General features: G+C 42.2%; 1 protein-coding gene across 1 annotated transcript in view; it reads right to left on the reverse strand.

Moving 5' to 3' along the window:
• Window positions 1-22,104, reverse strand: part of MCM6 (minichromosome maintenance complex component 6) — a gene marked incomplete in the record, with an annotated part of 261,103 nt that overhangs the window by 53,348 nt on the left and 185,651 nt on the right. The window contains 1 exon segment of the mRNA XM_044074961.1: window positions 21,946-22,104. This exon segment is cut by the window's right edge and continues 3 nt beyond it. Coding sequence (XP_043930896.1) covers window positions 21,946-22,104 — 159 coding nt within the window.

Genomic DNA, 22,104 nt, shown 5'->3' on the forward strand with positions numbered 1-22,104 from the left:
CCAGGCAGTCCCTCATTTTCTCTACTTGCATTCTGTAGCAAAAACTCCAAAAATAGCACAATCTGCTCTGTACATATTTGGTATAGCAGGAATTCAGATCCACTCGGATTTCTGAAGGGTTTTTTCAGTGTCTAAATCCATGCGACTTCTATAATGAACACCTGTTTAAGCAAACCCAAAATGTCTTAATTTTCTTGATGGGCTTCCCAAAAGGAGGTCTTATAAGGACTAAAGTTTACACTAGACGATTCAACATATTACTCAGATTCACAAACACACATTTCTAGCATGTTTTCAATGAGAACTACAATCCGGGCTACCAGTAAGCCAAGGAGGTGAAGAACAAAGTACACAAAGCAGAGAAGAGGCAAAAGATGACCCACTGACAAGGTCTGCAGGTATGAGAGAAGAAACAAATGAAGCCCATAGGAAGTCATCACATAAAATGGAATCCGTGCCTGTGAAAATAACCGACCGTGCTCTCAAAAATGCATTCTGTATATTGCAAGCGGGGCTCCCCGAAAACATGGATGTTCAACTATAAGAATCACTGAACATTTCCAAATGTGCATGACCAACATTCCTGTCAAACTTCCAGAGCAAAGTTGACGGATGGCTAAAAGAAAAAAACGTTCATTTTTTTTTGGGGAGTGCAATTATTGGTCAGTGGGCTCTGGTTGAGGTGCTTACAGCCTCAAGTCATTCATCTGTAAAACCCTCTAGACCTATCCCTAAAAATGTCATACTGGCAAAATCCAAAGGGGTCCATGGACAGCCAAGCTGGCCTTTAAAAGGATGGGGACCCTTGCCCAGAGCTGGAGTATTAACCTTTTTTAACAATGTGCAAGAGCCAATACCACCCCCAAAAGGATCTAAAAAAGCTAAGGCAGAAATAGCTGAAGGGAACTGAAGGGAGGAGCCTCATCAGTGAACTTGCCACAGAGTTATTAAAAGTGATTTTGCTCACACAATTGTATTCCCTTTGTACAACCTTGCGAGCGTCAGTGCATTAGTGGCTGCTCTTTAATGGAAAAGAACTAAACCAACTGTGTGTGCCCCATGTATGGGCATACCTTACTGAACTGCAGACATTGCCCTGCTTCTGGACTATGTTCTAGCTAATATACTTGGTCACCTATCCACACCTTTTCCAAGTGGCTGCCTTACAGATTCCAGAAAGCCACCAGCCTTCTTTACAAATGATTCACTCAGAGAATGCTCTCCTGGGATCATCCAGAGTTCTTACTGCTTTCCCAACAAATACACAGTTGGAAAGCTACTTGAAAACTAGATTCTCTCTCCCTGGTTTAAATTTAAAAAAAAAAAAAAAACTATACATACAAAAAGCTGCAGTCTGAAATCCAGTGTTTTGGACATACAATACATGGGAAATGAAGTCTGTACACCAAGCGACCAATAAATCCTCTCCTTCATTCTGTGGGTTATGGTAGAAAAACTGCAATTGAATAATTTGATTAAGCACCAACTAAGACCATCTTAGGAGCATGTAGTAAATATTTTTAAAAATCAAGTGAAATATTCCTTCACAACTAAAAATACTCTCTTTTGTGAAAAATAACTTGTAACAAGGGATTTTCACCATCTAAGATATACAAAACCTTAAGAGCGGATTTGCAAATATCTGAAGATTCTTTATGGAGTTATGTACAAAAAAAATAAATTAATCTAATTTTTCAGAAAATTATAAAACCTTAATACTCAAATCAATCAATAACACAACAAAATCTCCTTTTTGGAAAATTTTCACATGGAAATTCATCCACAGGAGTTTCTTCAACCCACACAAAATAGCATTAATATCAAGAAATAATAGTCACAAATGTTGGAGTTGTGACTAAACATTATGTGCAGACTGGATACATGTTTCTTGAATGTAAAAAGTCATTCCCTTTTGGAAAGAGTTTAAGAACTTTGCAAAGGCATTGTGGTCGGACAAATGTGAAATCTGAGACTCACTGTTATTATTTAATGCACCAATACCAGTATATATTCCAAGGACACACGTGCAACTTCTCTGGTCTTTACTTGCAATTGCAAGAAAAATCCCCACATCAAATTGGAAGAGTAAAAACTTCCTCTCATTCACCAAATTTATTTTACTGGCCAAAACTGTATGCAAAACTACTGAACTTTGCTTTAAGAACAACAAAACTAACTAACAATTATCCTGGATGAAACTTAAAAAAATTAAGACAAAATATAATTATTCTAATGCAAGTATATATTTGTTATGGGCTTTGTATATAGTTTGATTCTATGTTAATTTGTTCAAATGATATAGAAACTGATTGTTGCTGTATCTTTCGGCTTTTCCTGGTTAGGGGTCGCTAGAGCAGAACTCCGGTCCGCTAATGATTGGCAGTAAATTTTTACATGCTGAGTTGCCAGCTCTGATGCACAACCTTACGCCCATTCATGCATGTCTCCACGGAGAAGACGCTCTAGCCGAGAATCGAACCGGAAATTGCTTGTATTTTGTGAAAATCAAAGTGTTGCAAAAAAGACCATCCTAGGCATTAAAGAAGGGTTGGTCCTCAGAATAACACTGTTAAACAATACACTGAGCCTGCAACTTGCATATCCTTCAAGATGAAGGGACATCTACCAGAAAAATAAAATTGTGTGGGAACTCGCCATACCAGACTGCAGCACATCACTGCAGGGACTTTGCTATTAGGGTCCATAATATACCTGGCCCAAACTTCGAGTTCAGGACCTTCCCCTTCAGCACACAGTACAACTGATCCTTGGTACATCAGAACATTCCAGTGTGAAAGTGTTCACCTGATTTCTTTCAAAGCTTCCTAGGCCCAAAACAGAGACTAGAAGTCCTTGTAAGAAATTCAAAGCTAAGGGAAGACATGGGTATACACAGAAGTAACCAGGTATATGTGAATGAGTAAGAAGAATCAGAAGGAAAGGAGACTGTAGCTACCCCAACCAATAACAGCATCTGAGCATACCCCAAGGCCTTATGGGAAGGAAGAATAATGAAGATCTTGTAGCTTGCAGTTTACTCTCCTAGCTGAGGTAATAACCAGAAGCACAGCATATTTCCACTTGAAATACCTAAAAAAATATTGTAGTAGCTGGTTGGCGGGTGGAGGAGTTTAAGTTTTTCTAGGACACAATTTAGGTCCCAGGGAGGTGCAATCCTTTTCCTTGGTGGTCTTGTGTGAAAAAATTCCTTTTAGGAACAGTTTCATTGGTCTCAATGTGGCTAAGGGCTGATCCAGAGGAAGATAGCTAATATGGCAGAGAGATTAGTTCAGCTGACGTGTAAGCCAGCCCTGTACCATGGGCACCACTGCTGCTTTCATGTCCTGCCCTTCTTGGATGGTTATCAGCTCCACTTGCAAATACAGCATTTCCTTGTAGTTAGCTTTTTTTGTCTCCCTAATAAAAGTTCATAGGTTGATACTAGGCTATCTGCCCTAGGGCATTTATAAGCCTAGCCAGAGTGTGTTTGGCTTTCGCCACCCTTTTAGATTTGTTGACTGTGCCTTTGAATAGTAGGTCACAGAATATAGCCCCTTTACAGTTAGTTTATTGAGCCTCTGTCTAGCAGGGACCCAGAAGAGATCCCGGGGGTATACTTACGATCTCCCATCCACTCGTCAAGATTTCTCTTGAAGAGAGTCAGTAAGGGGCTCTGCCTAACCTGGACTGGGAGTTTGTTCCAGAGTGAAGGGAGTCTCTGGGATATGAATCTGTCCCTCCAGTATGTCCCATTTATTTCTGTGCTGAGGTTTAAGTCTGTGGAGCGTGTAGCTCTAAGATTTGGATTTCTTGAGGTGGAGCATGTCCATTAATTCTGGGTTGGACATGGCTCTATGTCAGGCACAGATCGCTTCTGAGTAGGCAGTAAGCAACTGAGTAGAGCTGGAGTTTCTTTAGCCTAACTGCATAGGGCATCTGTTTGAGTCCCTTGATCCTCTTGGTGAGGTACTTTTGGGGTGTTTCCAGTTGCTGCAGGTGTCGGGTAAGGTACATCCCAAATGGGGCACTGTATTCAATTATGGGCCTGATGAGTGATGAATAGAGTGGCACAAAGACCTCTCTTGATCTAGATGTGAAACCTTTCGTGATGAGGTGGGCTATATAGAAGGTCTTTCTAAACACTTTGGCAACGTGATTGTCAAAGGAAAGATCACTATCTACTTGGGTCCCCAAATCCCTAATTACTTCCTCTGTACTTGTGTTATCTCCTATGTGGTAGTCTGTGGGCACTGTTTTTCCCAAAGGGGATGACTATGCATTTTTTAGCATTTAGCTTTAGGCCATGACTTTGGCACCAGTTATCTGTCTCTGAGAGACCCTTTTGGAGGATGCTTGTGTAAGCCGGAGAGTTTATTATGGCACCCAGTTTGCAGTCATCTGTGAACTTGGTCAGCCATAGTCCTCCCGTGTTTGCCTGTACCTCAGAGAAATAAATACCGAACAAGAGAGGTCCCAGGACTGAACCTTGTGGGACTCCACTTGTAACTGGTTTAGAGTCTGACAAGGCACCTGCAATTCTGACCATGTGGGTTCTGACCATGTGGGTTCTATCCCTGAGCCAGTTCGCAACCCATCTTGTGACATAGGGGTTGATATTTAAGCTAGTGAGCTTATTTATGATACCAGAGTGGGGTATTGTGTCGAAGTCTTTTGCGAGGTCCAGGTAGGCTGTGTGGACTACCTTCCCTTCATCTATGACCGTGGTAACTGTTTCAAAGACGTCGACCAGGTTCAAGAGGCAAGATCTGACTTTAACAAAGCCGAACTGGGTAGGATCCAGTGTCTGAAGGTTTCCGATGTCATTGTTTACGAGTTCCATGATGATACACTCCATAGCTTTGCAGACCAGGCTAGTCAGGCTTATAGGGCGATAGTTTCCGGGGTCCGCTGTGGCACCTCCCTTGTGGAGCAGGACTACCGTTGCTGTACTCCATTCCTTGGGTACATATCCTGTGGTAAGGCTGAGCTTGAACAGTGAGGGTTAAGTTAATCTTGTAGCTCTTGTGTAAGATGCGGCTCGGGACACTGTCCGGTCTCACTGATGCTGTGTTTTTTTGCTTTGGAGAGGGCAGCACTCACCTGTTCATCTGTGATGTCTGGGAGGCTACACTCTGTTGGGATGGTGATTTGCTCTTTTGGGGGGGATGGGGGGGGGGATTTGCACTGAATCAGTCTGCCAGGATGTTGGCAATGTCTGTGGGTTCAGTGTATTTTTTGTCATTTTGCACTAACTGAGCATATCTGGGAGTTGCCGCTCAGGTTCCTGACATAACTAAAGAAGGCCTTGTGATTGTCCTTAGTATCTTGTGCAATTTTTCTTTCGAAGCTGGCCTTAGATGATTTTATGAGGGATCGTAGCTTCTGGCTAATACTGATTAGAGATGCCTTCCCTTTTTGGGATTTTGCTTTATCATGTAGTAGCTTCCTCCTTTTGTTGTACAGCTTATTTATGGTCGGGGTCCACCAGACAGGTCTCCTGCCTTTGGAGGAGTGAGTCTTGGTTTTATCTGAGATGGCACGATCCATACATTCCTGTAGGTGTCCACAGAATGCGTTTGTGAAGGATTCTGCGGTTTTAGTCGTGTTTTCCACTGGCCCAGGGGCTTTGAAGGATACCACTTCAGTTTTGAGAAGTGTGAAGTTAGCTTTTGAGAAGTTCTTCACCGTGGTTACCTTGGCTGGGAGTGGGGACGGGATATGGATGTCCAGTGAGATTATTTTGTGGTCTGACCTTACCAGTGAGGGGTATTACCTCTGGTGTGGAACAGAGTCCCTATGTTTGTGATGACCAGATCCAATATGTTTTCCCCTCTTGTGGGGGTGGTGACCAGTTGTTCCATAGCATTTGAGTTTATAAATTCTAGGAACCATTGGGCGAGGGTGTGGGCTTAAGTAGTTTACCCAGTCAATGTTTGGGTAGTTGAAGGCACCCAATATAATGGTGTTTGGAGAGACCTTATGTTCTCCAGTGCTCTCATGAAGGCCGAGTGGGGATCCTGAGTTTGGGAGGGTGGTCTGTAGCAGGCTATAAACTGAAAGGCAGTTTTGCTCACTGTTAGTTGCACGTGGATGGTTTCTATTGCTTTGTGCAGTGCTACTAACCTGGAGGTGTGGGTATTTTTGATGTATATGGATACTCCCCCTCCTTTTGTGGTTCAGTCCAAGTTTTGTGGCCGAAAAGCATGGTATGAAGTATAACCTGGTAGTGCTGGGGTGCTTTCGGGAGCCTTGAACCAGGTTTCTGTTACTACTGCACAGACATCTATGTTCTCCATACTGAGGAGAGTCTCGAGTGCGTGCATTTTGAGGTTTAGATTTCTGGCGTCAAGCAGCATTACCCTTAGTTTCTTTTTCCTTGTATTGTCTATGGAGGTGGGTTTGTCTTTTGAGCCTTGCCTAAAAAGGCACTATGGGGGTGGAAAGAGCCTTAGCCAGTATTCGAAAGCCCAGGGGTGACAGGAGCAAGCCGTCCCTAGTGAAGCAACGTGTCTTGTCAAGCATGTCATCCCAGGCTGACAGACACTGGATCCCCTTTGAATGACACCAGTACTTTAACCAATTGTTAAAACTTATCATTTTGTCTTTATACTGTGGCATCATTCTTGGTGAGGGTAAGATGCTACTCAAGGTCAGGATCATACCAGCTTGGGCTACATGATCAGTGAGCTCCTCTGTCTCTTTTCATATAGTCCACGGAGGTACATCAGGTCATTCACACCAGAATGGACAATGATGGAGTCATATTTGTACTTGCTTTGAGAGTGACCCAAGTGCGTGTGTTATGTGGCAGATCCTGGCACCCTGCAGACAGCTTACAGTGACCTTCTCCTTGTTCAGCCTGGTGAGTGGGACGTCAGTGTGTCACCTATTACAAGTGTATTTGGTGTGTTTAGCCTTAAGGGCTGTGACTGTGTGGCACACTGACTTTGTGGACTGTGTGATACGTGGGTATTGTTGTGGGGTAGCAGTTGTTTGGAGGTCTCTGCTGCTTAGGCAGATTTTTATTTAGATCCTCAGAGTATGTTTTTGTGTGTTTATGTGTTTGGTTTGTTGTTGCTATAGGTCTATGTGAGACTGGATTTGTGGTGTGTGTGGTTACCTTCTCCTGATTGACTGTGCCAGTCATGGGTCGAGAGAGCTCAGCCTCCAGTTTGGCAATATAGTTGCATCTCTCACATATATTTGAGTTTGTTGGGAGGAGGAGAGGGTTGTCTGTGTACATAAGGCAGTTGTAACATTGCCTTAAGATTCCCATATTCACCAGCTGGACTGGAGAGTACACATGAAACTGATCTTTGGACATGTCAGGATATTTATGATTACTACTTTTGACTGATGTAGGAGGATTAGTTAAGTATTTAGAAGAGTATAAGAGGTTTTAGTGCTTTAAAATTTCTTCCAAGTGCAAGTGAAAGGCTATAAAGTGAAAATAGAGTGCTTCTTTTGAGATACAGATCAGTTCCAAGGGAAAAAGTGAAGAGCAGACTGTGGAGCCGGTAATACTTTAAACCCGTTTAGGCGGCGCTGCCCTATGCTGCGGTATGCACAAAATCGCGCAAAGCCGCACTAAAGCGGGTTTTTCAACAGGGGACTTGAAAGAGCTAGGAATTAGCCCAAAACGTCCAATAAACAACAAGATTATGTGCTGAGATCACTCCTCCAGGGACAGATAGGCTGCTCAAAGCTCCCCACTCCCACTGGTGAACAAAGACGCTTCCTTCTATCCAAGTAAGGATATGGGCAACACAGGAACAATTCTAAAGTCCAGAATACAGCAATATCTGTATTAGGGACTATTCTAGCTCAGGAAAGGCAGGAAAACAATGATTTTTTTGTTTTTTTTCTAAACAGGCAAACAGAAAATGCACAGTAAATACTTTACACAGGCTAGCGCACTTGAGTGAGCAGCCTCAATAGAATGTTCTGTATGCACAAGTGTCTAAAAGGCATCATATTGAGATATCTATGCAATGATCTGCAGTAACAGCATATTGGGGTTATGAGGACTTATTCTAGGTCAGATCCACCATTGTGGGTAGCACCAGACGTCTTCTCTACACATTTCTATTATGTAGAATCAGTGGTGTCAAAGCCCAAAGAGTGCTAACAGCATCCTGTGCCTCTCTTCCCTCAAATTTCAAATCAAGACAAGCAAAAGGAGACTGGAAGGAAAGTGTACAGTAACAGACCTGTTAAGGTCTACCACATTTGCTGCCCAAACTTCTTAGCAAGATGTTCTTTAGCAGAACTTGCTTTGCTGCTGTTGTCCAGTGATGCAAACAGGTCTTCCAGAGGAACAGCTGCACATTACTTGAAGGAAGACATCCCTAGTTAGCCTATTGCAGACGACTTTTGCTCCTATCCTTTTCTAAATATCTGACTTAAGACAATTGTGACTAACCTGCAAAGTGTGCAAGATACTTTTGTACCTTTCGTGCTTGTTGACATACCACATCACTAATGCTGACAGTCATCACTTACTACCTTTTGCCTATATTTTTCTGAAGGCTTTGAGGCCCTGAAATTGAGGCAAACATTTACAATTGTATAGTCATCTTGGAAGCATCCTCCACTCCCCCCTGCATATTCAGGCTGTATGAGAAGGCTCCCCCAACAAATCTAAAGGGTAACTGTAAAATCCTGGTTGGGATTTTGAGTGAATACACCCCTATATTTAAAACTCCTCTTCACAGTCCTATTTTCCAGTTCACTTGCTACACAGGAGAGTACTGATCCAATGTGGACCTTAAGTACAACCTGGAATTTTCACAAACAGTCTGGCTTGAAGTTTTAGAATGCTGTATACAATGTATTACAGAGCCCTGATGTTTCCAAGTTGAGTTTGCTTTTCAGGATACTAATGAGTCTGGAATAGAACCCTTTGTTCTCCTCCTACACAGGGAGAACATCTAGGAGTCCTTTTACCAAGAGGTCCATAACGATGGAGGGAAAACAAGTGATCTATCAAGTGCTCTGTTTCTGCACTGGGCTGGGGGGGGGGGGCTGCCAGGTGGGGAATTTTTATCCCCCACTGCAAATTGTAGACCTCTGGCAATTTGAAATACCCATTTGGCATTCATAATGGACTCCCAAAGAGGGAGGAAAGACGAGATTCGGCCTGCAATTCTATTCTGGAGGAGGGCTGGGGTATGTAACTGGTAAAGAAGGGGAGGAATTCCATGTAATCAATGTTGCTTCCTGTTTGGGGAGTAGGCTCATGGGGTCCCACCAGGCTTTGCCTTGCTGTCTACTTGCCATTTATTTTTAAGTGACTAACCTTTTGCAGGCTTACCATTTCCTAGCCTGGAATAAAAAAACAGACCCAACTTGGAAGGGTAAATTCTAAAATACTGTTTTAGGAGGGAGTTGAAAAAGCTGCTTTCCTCCCCTCTTCCGTGTTTTTGATTTCAGATGCTGGGATCTCAAACAGTTCTGTATCAAGGGGACATTAAAGATTTGAGGCTTCACTCCCTGCCACAGGATGTCAAGTTTCAAGCCAAGCATGTCGCCTGATGACAGCTCATACCTGCTACCCCGGATGTTGTATCAACAGTATCAAAACCACATTCTATGGTATATTTTAGCACTGGAATAGCAATATGTGTGAGGTTAGCTTTACATTTTACCTTCGTTTTAGAATTAGACACCTCCACAAAGAGCTATCTAAAGTTTAGCCTTGTGCGTTCTGCAACTGATTGCCCGAAAGCTCATTTTAATTATCAGGGTGGGTGTGTATACTTTCTTTCCAATCCTGTTTGCAGTTCTGCTCTGTCAGTAGGAAGTCTGGTGGGAGCAGGAACCAACCTAGAGCCTTTCTCCGGATCCAGAGACACCATCACTAGAACTACAGCCACAGTTCTACACAGATACTTGGAGTACTGTAGCCAGTAGAACCGGTCAGCTTTCCAAGAACAGGGGACTTAATTCACTTCCTTAAAGGCTGTAGAGGAAAAAAAAAAAAAGCAGCATCCTCAGGGTTCCCAAAATTACAGCAACAGACACTTTGGGCATTCAAGCCCAATGAGTTGAAGTACCTCTTTTGTGCCTCTGATGCCTCTCTACCAACTTACTTGAAGTCCGTCTTAAGAGTTTGTCCGAGGATATCCTCTGAAGATGAATCAGAAAGGACAGTGTCCTCAGTGCCTTGGCAAACCCAAGGGGGGGGTGACACGAGACCAATTTAACTCTTCCACCTAACATTCCTGGAGTTTTCTGTCTGACCATAAGACTGACCCCTCTTCCTCTGGCAGATGCAACTGACAATAGAAATTCAGTACCTGCCTAAAGGGCTTAAAAGTCCTGAGACAAGCTGAGCTGCTCGAGAACCTGGTGAGAAGGAAACCATCTAGCAGACTATAAAGTCAGCATCTGCCACGAGACTGAAAAAGGTTGACCTACTGATCTTTAAAGGGATGTCCATTCTTTAAAGGGATGTCCATTTAAAATCCTGGCCTCTCTGCTGGAAGGTTAGACTTCCACAACAAAGTCCTAGACCTACTCTTACTAAAATTGTAAAAATCCTGCCTTACCCTCATACCTCTCAACTGTACAGTTTGTCGCAGAATGCCCAAATTTTTTGCCTCATATATTTGGCCTGTACTCATAAAATCTACGGTTTTCTGGCAAATTACAGAGGACTAAAGTCATTAATGAAAAAATGACATATCTGACTTTCAGACCATAAATCATATTAGTCTAAGTTTATAAGAGCAATATTTAAACTCTGTCCTTAGTTTCGGGCCTTTGTCACCACATTATTTTTGGTTTTGTCCAAATTTCTTGTGTTAAGTTCAGAGGTATGCTTCCCCTCTCTGAAATGTGCTCATCTGTCTGTGCCTAGGGTCAGGTGCCCAAGATGGAATCATTCTGTGCATTTGTCCAGTCAGTAAAAGCATAAAAGGAGACCACCTGACCACAGAATTCTAAAAGCACCAAAGGTACCTGGAGCACATTACCTAGCACAGTTATGCTCTAAACTAAAACCAAGTCCATCACTGGGCACCCCAACCTATAGCTGCAAATGTAAAGCATTTGGATCCAACTTTCTGCAATATCTGCTCAGTTTGCTTGCTGTCAAGTTGTGGTCTGAAGGACTTAAATTCAACAGACTGATTCTCAACTTTGAAAATGGTGTAGGTCGGTTAGCATATAGTCCCCTAGTGCTTCATCAGGGATTTATTTTACTAAGTCTTCTCTATGCTTCAAAATGTCAGCTTGATGTTTTATCATAATCTGGCAATTTAAAGCCCTAAAAATAAGTGTACATTTTTTTCCAATGTGACCCAGCAACAACTATCCTCGTCAAAGTGAGATGACCAGGCAAGAGGCAGCTGGAGCACAAAGTGTGCATTTATCAAGAAGCACACTCTGTAAAAGGTAGTGAGCATATCTAAAATGTATGTAGGCTAACAGCCCAGCACTGCAAACATTCTACTCATCATGGCTGCCGGACAGTCGAAGCAACAGGCTTTGTTAAACAATCTCATTATAGGTTCATAAGTGTGTGCTAGGCTAAAGACCACTTGGGCTTTATTAAGCCTAGCCATGCATCACAAATCTCTGACAAGTTCTGCTACCCTTGGTAGTGTAAGCAGGGACTTGGAAAATCAACCACTTACAGGCAGCAGGCATTGCTGAAATAAAAGTAAAGCATAATTATATTTTTGTACCCCACACTGAAGCACAGTTGCAAGGCCTGAAAACCGCACCCACCACCCAATGATGTGTATGGGGATGTCCTCAGTGGCCTCATGAATAGTCATCAGGTATTCAGCACGTCAGTACAGTGAGAAAAGAGCAAGGTTATATAAAGAAAGTACAGTTTTGTACCTACCATAAATGTAGATGTTAGAGTGTAAACACTGCTGCAGTCATTACACTTGGGTTATCCTGCCGTCAGGCAGTTCCCCAGTCGGCCTGAGTTCCAAAGTCCTGGTCCGGCATCGCTTGCTGTCACCTCCTCCCTGACATCAGTGCGACAGGGGTATACAAGATGCAGCCGACGCTATTATCTTCAGTTTTTCTTGTCCCAGATGTCAGGTGCCCCCAAATAGGTAGACAATTCAAATTGCTAATAAAACATACATAAGAAAAGCAAACAACAACAACTTTCAGTTACCAGCAAATGCTCCCCATAGGTAGTAAAGGGTAGAAGGCATAAGTAAGAGGGGAAGGAGGGAGGGTAACCTGGACTGCAGCAGTGTTTACACTCGAACATCTACATTTATGGTAGGTACAAAACTGTACTATGTTCATCGTGTTACACTGCTCCAGTCATTACACTTGGGTGGAATCCCAAAGTTGAGGTAGGGAGGCTGGTTCTATAAGGCATTAGGGGTGGCTATAAGGCCCTGTAGCACAGCAGTGGCGAAGCCAGCTCTGGATTTGGAGTATAAGGGCAAATCTTAATGCTTGGTGATGGTATGCACAGAACTCCATGTTGCGGTTTCCAAAATATCCTTGGTAGGTAGGCAGTTGAAGTGGCTGTTGCTCTGGTGGAGTGAGATCTAATGCTGCTAGGTAAAGGGTTCCCAAGGTAAGAATAGCAGAAACGTATGCAATGTCCTATCCATTTTGAAATAGTCTGTTTTGAAATGGCTTTGCCCTGTGCTCCCTGCAGCATATGCTACCAATAATTGCTCAGATTTTCTGAAAGCTTTGGTTTTGTCCAAGTAGAAGCGTAACTGCCCGTGAATGTCCAAAGAATGTAGTAGTTTCTCCCCCCTTGTTCTGTGGTTTTAGATAGAAAGTTGGCAAATGAATAGTTTGGTTTAGAGCCACACTTGATATCACCTTTGGCATAAACGTAGGGTTAGTTCTTAACGACACCTTATCCTGGTGGAAAATGAGGAAAGGTTCCACTGCCATTAGTGCCTGTAATTCTGAAACTCTTTGTGCTGTTGTCCTTGCCAGTAGCAGAGCAGTTTTCAAAGATCTGTATTTTAATTCTGCTGTGTTAGCTGGCTCAAAAGGAGGTAAAGTTAATTTTTCCAAAACAAAGTTGAGGACCCAAGTTGGGGTAGGTGCTCTATGGGGCGGTCTTATGTTTTTAGCCCCTCTCAGGTACTGTTTGAGCAAAGGATTAGAAAAAATTGGTGGATCCGTGTTGTAATGAGCAGAAATGGCTGAGGCATGGATCTTGATTGATGAGGAGAGGCCCTTGTCCAGCATCACAGTTAAATATTGAAGTATCTGAAGAATGTTTGGGACAAGAGGGTCAAGGCTGTGCGCCTGGTTCCAGGCACAGAATCTCTTCCATTTATCCGAGTAGGCTTTCCTGGTGCTAGGCCTTCTGGCCTCCAGAATGACATCCATAACAGCTTTGGATTGAGGCATTGCTTGCTTGACTAAGGGATTTTCCATGCAGCTAGGTTTAAGGTCTTTAGCTGGCTGTGGAGTATCTGATTGTTGTGCTGTGTCAGCAAATGTGGGATTTGAGGCAAAATACAGGGTGGTTCTTGTGCTATGTTCTTTAAGATTGGGTACCAGTGCTGGCGTGGCCAGTCTGGTGCAATCAGGATCATCTTTGGCTCTTCTTGCCTGGCTTTTATGAGTACCTTTGGAAGGAGAGGTAAACGAGGGAAAGCGTATACTTGTAGTTTTTTCCTGCTGAATTAGAGGGCATCCACTTTCCATGCTTGTGGATGGCAACTCCTTGTGCAGAATTTCTGTAGCTGGCAGTTCTTTGAGGATGCAAACAGATCTATGTCCGGGCTCCACCATTTTTGTGTTATCATTCTGAATACTTGTGGATTTAATTCCCATTCGTGGGGATCCATGATGTTTCTGCTTAGGTAGTCTGCCAGTGTGTTTTTCTTTCCTGACAGGAACTGTGCTTGCAGATGAACTTGGTAGTCTAGAGCTGTGTTCCACAAGGTCATGGCTCGTCTGCAGAGGGGGTAGGAATGCGTGCCCCCTTGCTTGTTTATGTACCACATAACTGTGGTGTTGTCCGTCTTTAGTAGTAGTTGTCCTGGATGCAGCAGGTCCTTGAAAGCTATAAGTGCATTTTGTACAGCTAGCATCTCTTTTTGATTGATGTGAAGATGCCTGTGCTCTGTGGGCCACTCGACCTGAATACATTTTCCTGCCATGTGTGCTCCCCAGGCGTAATCCAATGCATCTGTTGTCAGTGTTTGCCTGGCTGTGGGTTGAGTAAAAGGCTGTCCCTTGTTGAGGTGACAAGCTTGAGCCCACCAGCAAAATTCCTGTTGAAGGCAAGGAATTAGTGGTATAACTGTTTCCAAACTTTGACAGTGTTGAGACCATACACTCTTTAGGTACCATTGTAGTTTCCTCATATGCAGTCTGGCCTATGGAATTAGTAGTATGCAAGATGCCATGTAGCCCAAGGCCTGCAGAATTTTTCTTGCAGGGAGTTGGGTCTTTGTTGCCATCAATTGAAAGTATTGAGTCGGTTGTCCTTGCTTGTCTGGCGCGAGATAAGCCATCTGGGCCGTTGTGTTCAAGTTGGCACCCAGGAATATTATCTGTTGTGAGGGCACTAGTTTTGATTTTATTTCATTTACTGTGTACCCCAGGCAACTTAACTTTTTTACGAACGCCAGATGCTTTAGAAGAATGTCCTTGCTCTCTGCTTGAATAAGGCAGCTGTCCAGGTATGGATAAATTTGAATTCCTTTTTGTCTGCAAAATGCAATTACTGGTGCCAGGCACTGAGAAGACCCTGGGTGCAGTAGATGAACCAAAGGGCAGTGCAGAGAATTGATAGTGCATTGAACCAGCTAGAAATCTGAGGTATCTTCTGCAGTTTTGTCTGATAGGGACATGCAGGTATGCCTCCTTGAGGTCCAAAGTCACGAGCCAAGCTTTCTTGCCCAGCATGGGAAGAAGCTGCTGTAGTGTCAACATTGAGTTTCAGAACATCCAGGCAAGTGTTTAAAGAAGAAAGATCCAGAATGGGTCTCCAGGCTTTGTCCTTTCTGGGAACCAGAAAGAGTCTTGAATAAAACCCTTGTCCTTCCTCCTGTGGTGGCACCTTTTGAATAGCTCTCATGTTCATGAGTGCTGTAATTTCTTTTTGAGCCTCTGCCCACTGATTTGGTGGCAGATTTGGCATTCTTTTTAACCTTAAAGTGTGAAATTGGAACCTGTAACATTGAGATACAATGTTGAGAACCCATTTGTCTTTGGTGATGCAAAGCCAATTGTGATAGAAAAGTGCCAGTTTTCCTCCTAAGGGGGCTGCCAAGAGAGAACTGTTTGGCAGCTGTAGTGGGAAGTCGTTGAGGCTGCTTTTTATAAGGTTGTGGCCAGTCTTCCCCTTCTTTCTGGCCTGGTGTACCCTATTGTCGAGGCCTGTAAGGACCTTGTGCTTGACCTCTACCTTTTGGACGTCTGTATCTGCCTCTGAGGTCTGTCTGTGATTGAAAAGGACCAATTCTTTGTTGGCCAATTTCTGCTAAAAATAGGAGGCTGAACCTGTAAGAAATCCTTCACCGTTTGCATGGATTTTGCTTTATCCTCCTCCTTTAATACCTCTCCTCTGCCTCAACTCCAAACACATCCCACTGCAAAGGTGCGTCCAATTATTTTGCCTTAACATGATCTGGTAATGTATGTTCCTTTAACCAAGCATGCCTTCTAATGACAGAGCCTGTAACTGCTGCTCTACAGGAGGCCTCTAAGGAATCAAACCCACATTGCAAAGTATGTTTTACCACTTGTTCAGCTGCATGCAATAAATCCTGCATTTCTTTAAAATTAGGAGGATCTGAATCTGGAAGTATCTTTTGTTTCAACTGAGACATCAAAAATTGCCGATATTTTATCATGTGAAACTGGCAATTTAAGGCTCTCATTGCTAAAGTTGCAAAAGTATATACTTTCTTTCCCCATCTGTCTAATGCTCTGGAATCTGTCAAAGGGAACTGGGTTTTTTTGCTGATGAGGCCTTAATCCCTATAGGTCCCTGAGAAATAGTTTCAGGGTCAGCAACAGGGCTTTTATACAGAAATTTGTGAGAGTCAGGGACTCTGTAATATCTACAGGTTTAACTGGGGCTGGAGGTAAGGAGTCAGGGTTTAAGCTGGATTCAGTGTACACATCATCCACAATATCTAACACTGGCGGAATAGCAAGGGGTCTGTGTTGAGGCAACAAAGGGAATTCTCGGAGCCTTTTCTTGGATTCTGAGTAATCCTGGCCTTCCCAATGGAAATGCTCCCTCATGGTATGTAAGGTCTCCCCAAAGGAGTAGTCCTCAGGTGGAGAAGCTGATGGAATAGATTCCTCAGCATCTGAATCCTCTTAAGAGGGTAAGGAATATCCTACGTCTGAGGATGAATCTGAAGAAATGGACACCTGGTCGGAAGAGTCATAATCTGCATCCTGCCTGAGCCTTTTATCAGGAGGGGGATGGGACCCCCTGATCACGGTGATTAGGTCTTCGGCCATTTTGAGCATTTGTTTTTTAGGCATGGAAGCCTGTCCTGGAGAATGCTGTATCTGTTTCTTTGTTTTTAATGGGGCCTTAGACTTAGCAGAGGGTTTAATGGTTAACTGGGTAGGTCTGAAGACACCCTCTGAAGCTGTGGATTGCTCAGCTACTTCGGTTCCCTCAGAAGGGTTAGTTTCGGTAGGCTGAAAACAGAGCGTCCAAAGGCCCAGCCAGCTCCATGTGGGAGTCTGAGGCGGTCTGTGGTTCTGTGGATGCGGTCGTCAGGAGCTGCGTAGGCGCCTCGCTGAAAACCGGAGAACCGGCGACCAGCCTAGAAGAGGCCTTGTCGTCAGTTTTGAGCCTCTGATGCCTGTCCTTGTCTTTGCGCTTTTTATGCAATCCGGTTGTCAGAAGTTCCGACTGCATAGTGTAATTGAATTTTCTACCAAAATAATGTCGGGCAAAATCAAACCAACATTTAATAGTGCATTTGTTAAACCTAGCACAAAACCGACAACCAGTGACGTTGTGGTCTGGGCCTAGGCATGGAATACAATAGGAGTGGAAATCCTTATGTTGCATTTGCTTCCCACAAGAAATACAGCTATTAACTTTTACTGACATTGGTCTGAGGCAAGAAAAAGTTTCCCCAATGGGGTACTTAGCTTTGTAGAAGACTTTGGTTCTGGATTCGGAATGAAAATCTCAGGAGTCGGCCAACCAGCACTTGTGAACTGCTTCTGCTTCGGGCACCACACGGCAAGAAAGACTGAAGAAAATGGCATCGGCTGCATCTTATATACCCCTGTCATACTGACATCAGGGAAGAGGCGACAGCAACAGACGCCGGACCAGGACTTTGGAACTCAGGCCGACTGGGGAACCGCCTGACGGCAGGATAACCCAAGTGTAATGACTGCAGCAGTGTAACACGATGAACATCAGGATGTTACTAAGCAGAAAAATTATTAAAATGTTAGTGGAAAAAAAAGTTAATTTGCAATTGATCAAATAGGTCTTACTGCCGAGTAGCACATACGTCTATTACATTACAGAACAGCAGGGCTTCACAGATCTTGTTTCACCTGTTGTACAATTCTGCAGCTATTGTAAACCTGTTCCGGTTCAGGTGGCAATTTTAACTAGTGATCACCTTTGCCACTAATGAGCTGCACGAGTGTCTGCTGGCGAGGTGTAGAAGCTGCACACACAACAGGGCACAGTCTAAATGACAGAAAACCACAAACCAAAGCAACTGGGCACAGTCTAAATGACAGAAAACCACAAACCAAAGCATGAACAGAACTCCAAAGCTCTTTAGCTCTTTATTAAAATAACCAAAGTAAAAGAACACGGATGACAGGTAAAATTAAGCGCTTTTCGACTAGTATAGTAACTAGACTTCTTCAGACAATTGACAACAGCTCAGGTTCTTCTTAAATACACTCCCCCCCCCCCTCTCCTCTTGGCTTAATTACCTAATGAATGCTAATTAATGATGGTTATGTGACCTTACACTTTACAGTATAGGTTGGACCTAAGCCATCAGACCAAACAGCAAATACAATTTGCAAACAAAATAGAAGTAAAAACCCCATACTTAGTACAATAAAGCTTCACATCAAAACATTCATATCTAAACATTTGTATTCCTATATACTGGTTTGTGGTGCAGTTTGTACGTTTTACAGTCTAAAAATGATGTCCTTATTTTTGTTGCCATTTTAAGAAGGTGGGTGGGATAAATTTTGTCGCAAATTATCTGTCTTCATTTGCTATCATAACACTTTTTAGGGGAAAATATTTCACTTTTAGGGCAGATACGTGGAATTCATTTCATGTAAAGTTAGTTTAACAAAACCTTTTTATACCTATTCTGTGTACAAGGGACATTGGTATATCACATTTTTCTCATCTTTTAGTTTTATTGTGGTTTACTTAATGTAGTTCATTACTGATTCACTGTGAGCTGATAGAACAGTTAAAAGTTTTGTTTCAAGTTCCGAGTCATACTGAATCCTTGCTCACATACTTTGCTATTGTCTTTTCATGGCATCTTTTTTTTTTTTTGCACTGGTTTGCATAAACTTAGACATTTACTCTTCAGAGGGCTAAGTAATGAAATGAATATCCCCTTCTACTGCCAGTACAGTTCATTATATTCTCACAAAAGTGCATATTTTATGAATTTTTGTTCAATTGCTGTATGGATAGGGCTTATTAGGTAGTGCCCATTTTAAAAGGGGGATCCTGGAACAATCAGAAACAGACCGTACACAGGTTAGGATGAGTTTTCTGTATTAATTAGAATCACTAGTTTCTACATTAACAGAGGCAGAGATGGCATAACAGATACCATATGTTTCGGTTGGCACCCAATGTATGCATGATGTCACTGACAAATCTAAGTCACTGACTCATGCATAATTTGCATATGACACCATGGCCTTTTGGCATGTCAATCACAAAGACCGCACCAACTTACACACAGTCCATGAGGGGTACAAGGATCCAATTACACCAAAAGTTATAGCAGGCACCATTACAGAAATTGCTACTGTTTCGGTATTTTGGGTGCCAGTATGATGCCTTAAAACTCATTTGTGAGAATACTTGCAACCTGCAGTCACAGTATGGTAAAGTAAGATACATTACCAAACTATATATAACAGTATACATTACCATGTGCATACCAATTTACAGGGATGATAAATAGTTGAACCAAAACCAAATGGATTAATGCGGCAAACCAAGTCAGAGAGAAAACGAAAAAAAAACTGTTCAACTGCAGATAAGACAAGCTATTTATTAAAACAAGAACATGCAAATACAAGTGCAAAGGTTTCGGGGAGTACCGTTCATCACTGCTAGTAAGTATTGAAAAAACCTGACAATTTACAATAAAATCCAAACAATCACATGACACAGCCATGAAATAAAAACAAAAGTTCCCAGAGTAATCAACAAAATACATATACATACATAAATATCAATGGCATTGCATTTGTTTTAATATTAACTGCATTGCTTATGCCAAGTTTTTCAGCTTTTAACCTTAGGATCCAATTGTATTCACAGATTTCTAAAGCATTATTAATATCACCCCCTGTAATATTCTTATGACATCAATTGCTCTAAACTTAAATTCATGAGCACAATCACTATACATGTCTTGCCAGTGCATTCGACTGAACATTTCTACGTATGTCAGACTTCTGTTCAATAATGCGGTCTTTGAATCTACGACTGCACTTACCAACATAAAAACAAGAGCATTTTAGACAAATTCCTAAATAAGCCACATACAATATTACAAGTGACATAAAACCTATATGCTTCTCCTATTACTGGATGTACAAAAATGTTATCAGTCATGATCTCTAACTACAACGACAGCAAAGGAATATCCTGTTTATAATAAACTATCACCATTTTAAAATCTTTATAACAATCTTATTAATTTTTTACAATTTCGATAAGCAAACCTAGGTTTATCATCTATCAAACATTCTAATTCAGACATAGCTCTCAAGATATTCCATTTTATTCTTTTCACATCATTGTTCCTTCTATTGTATATAGTTACATATCTAATTTTATTCCCTTGTACAGTTAAAAAGTATACACACCCCTGTTACAATACCAGGTTTTTGCGATATAAAAAAGGAGACCACAATAAATCATTCAAAATTTTTCCCACCTTTAATGTGACCTACCTGTACAATTCAACTGAAAAACCAAATCTGTTAGAGGAAAAATATAAAAAAAATAAATGTACAATAATAAGTGTGCATACCTTTAAACTAATACTTTGTTGAATCACCTTTTGATTTAAAATTACAGCATTTAGTCTTCTTGGGTAGGAGTATCAGCATGTCATCTTGACTTGGCAATATTTGCCCACTCATCCTTGCAAAAGCGCTCCAAATCTTTCAGACTGCAAGGGCATCTCTTGTGCACAGCCCTCTTCAGGTCAACCCACAGATTTTCTATTGGATTTAGGTCTGTGCTCTGGCTAGGCCATTCCAAAACTTTAATTTTCTTCTGGTGAAGCCATTCTTTTGTTGATCTGGATGTATGCCTGGGGTCAGTAGTGTTGAAAAGTGAAATTCCTCTTCATCTTCAGCTTTCTAGCAGATGCCTGATGGCTTTGGGCCAGAAGTGACTGGTATTTGGAACGGTTCATAATTCTAACCACCTTAACTAAAGCTCCACTTCCAGCTGAAGAAAAGCTTCTGCTTTGGCACCGCGCAGCAAGAAAGACTGAAGAAAATGGTGTTGGATGCCTCATATATCCCTGGCGCACTGACGTCAGGGAAGAAGCGACAGCAACCAACGCTGGACCAAGACTTTGGAATTCAGGCCGACTGCGGGACCGCCCGACAACAGGATAACCCCAAGTGTGATGACTGCAGCAGGGTAACACGCACATTTTATATGTCTGTCAGTATTCAAATCGTGATTTCACTAAACAGCAGTCTGGCCACTCTTTCCACATTTTTAGTTACCTCATTTAAGGTTTCCTTTATTGCTGTCTCATTGTAGCCTCTCTTGAAATTCTAGGGCCATCTCATGCATTTGTTCCCTACATTTGGTATCACTGGTATTCAATCTACTAATGCTAGTAAATTGGCCTTTAATAATTCCCTTAAATACATGTGGTGCATGTATACTTTGTGCATGTATCTACCTGTAAGCATCTCCTTGTGGACACTCGTGTTTTCACTCCTACATTTTTTGTCTAATTTTATACCCAAATGAGTAATTTGTTCAGCCGAGCAACTCATTTTAAATTTAAGAAATTCCTTGTACCATCCAAGTACTCCACATATTTGCTTAGGGTTTCCTCATAGCCATTTCCTCTTCCCCCAGTATTAGTATATTACAGTTTTTAGGAAAGAAGCAGTCCACTGATGCAGTGGTTCATGCAGCTAGAAAATTACATTTTAAAAGCAAATCTTGCTTAAATGCACACGTTTCTTGGTATGCTTCTCACTTTATCATGGTTAGTGTACAAAACCATTACTAACTTATCGTTTGGCTACACAACAGACAAGTAAAAGCATCATGCTACTGCCAGCCACTAAGAAAAGCACAAGTAAGGAAACAGGTGGTCTTGACTGGCACTTCACTTCTATTATAGCACTGAGCAAGCTTTCTGATATTAATCAGCACTGGAGTAAACTGCTGCTCATGCTTTCATCTGGAGTTGACAAACATATTCCAAACAAAGACGTCAGTCACATCAGTGCACGGGAGTGGAAGTAGTTACAAAAATGTTAATATCTGTGAAAAAGGAAGCAACATCCAAACTAACAAATCAAGTACATTCTGCTCTCCAGGAGCACAGTAAGCATGTAAAAAAAGCAAACAAAAAATAAAACTAAAGAGAACTGAAGCAAGGAAGAATACACTAACCATTTTTGCACTTGGGATGCATGAAATCACAGCTTTAGAGTTGTAGCCCCTTTGCAAAGCAGTTACACTTCACTACTAACATAAAAAGGTTAAATAAGAAAACTCACCTCATCACAGCAGTGCATCCTGGCCATAGCTTCAGACAGACGAATCATGCTTTCTAGCTGTCTCACTGTGATTCTCCAAGCTGACTTGGTTACTCCAGAACCATCCCTCTGTCGTAAACGTTTATACTGCTCCACAATGAAGTCCTCAGATTCTTTTGA

The sequence above is a fragment of the Protopterus annectens genome, chromosome 6.part0, assembly GCF_019279795.1.
Source record: "Protopterus annectens isolate FY-2018-M chromosome 6.part0, PAN1.0, whole genome shotgun sequence".
NCBI lineage: Eukaryota > Metazoa > Chordata > Ceratodontiformes > Protopteridae > Protopterus > Protopterus annectens.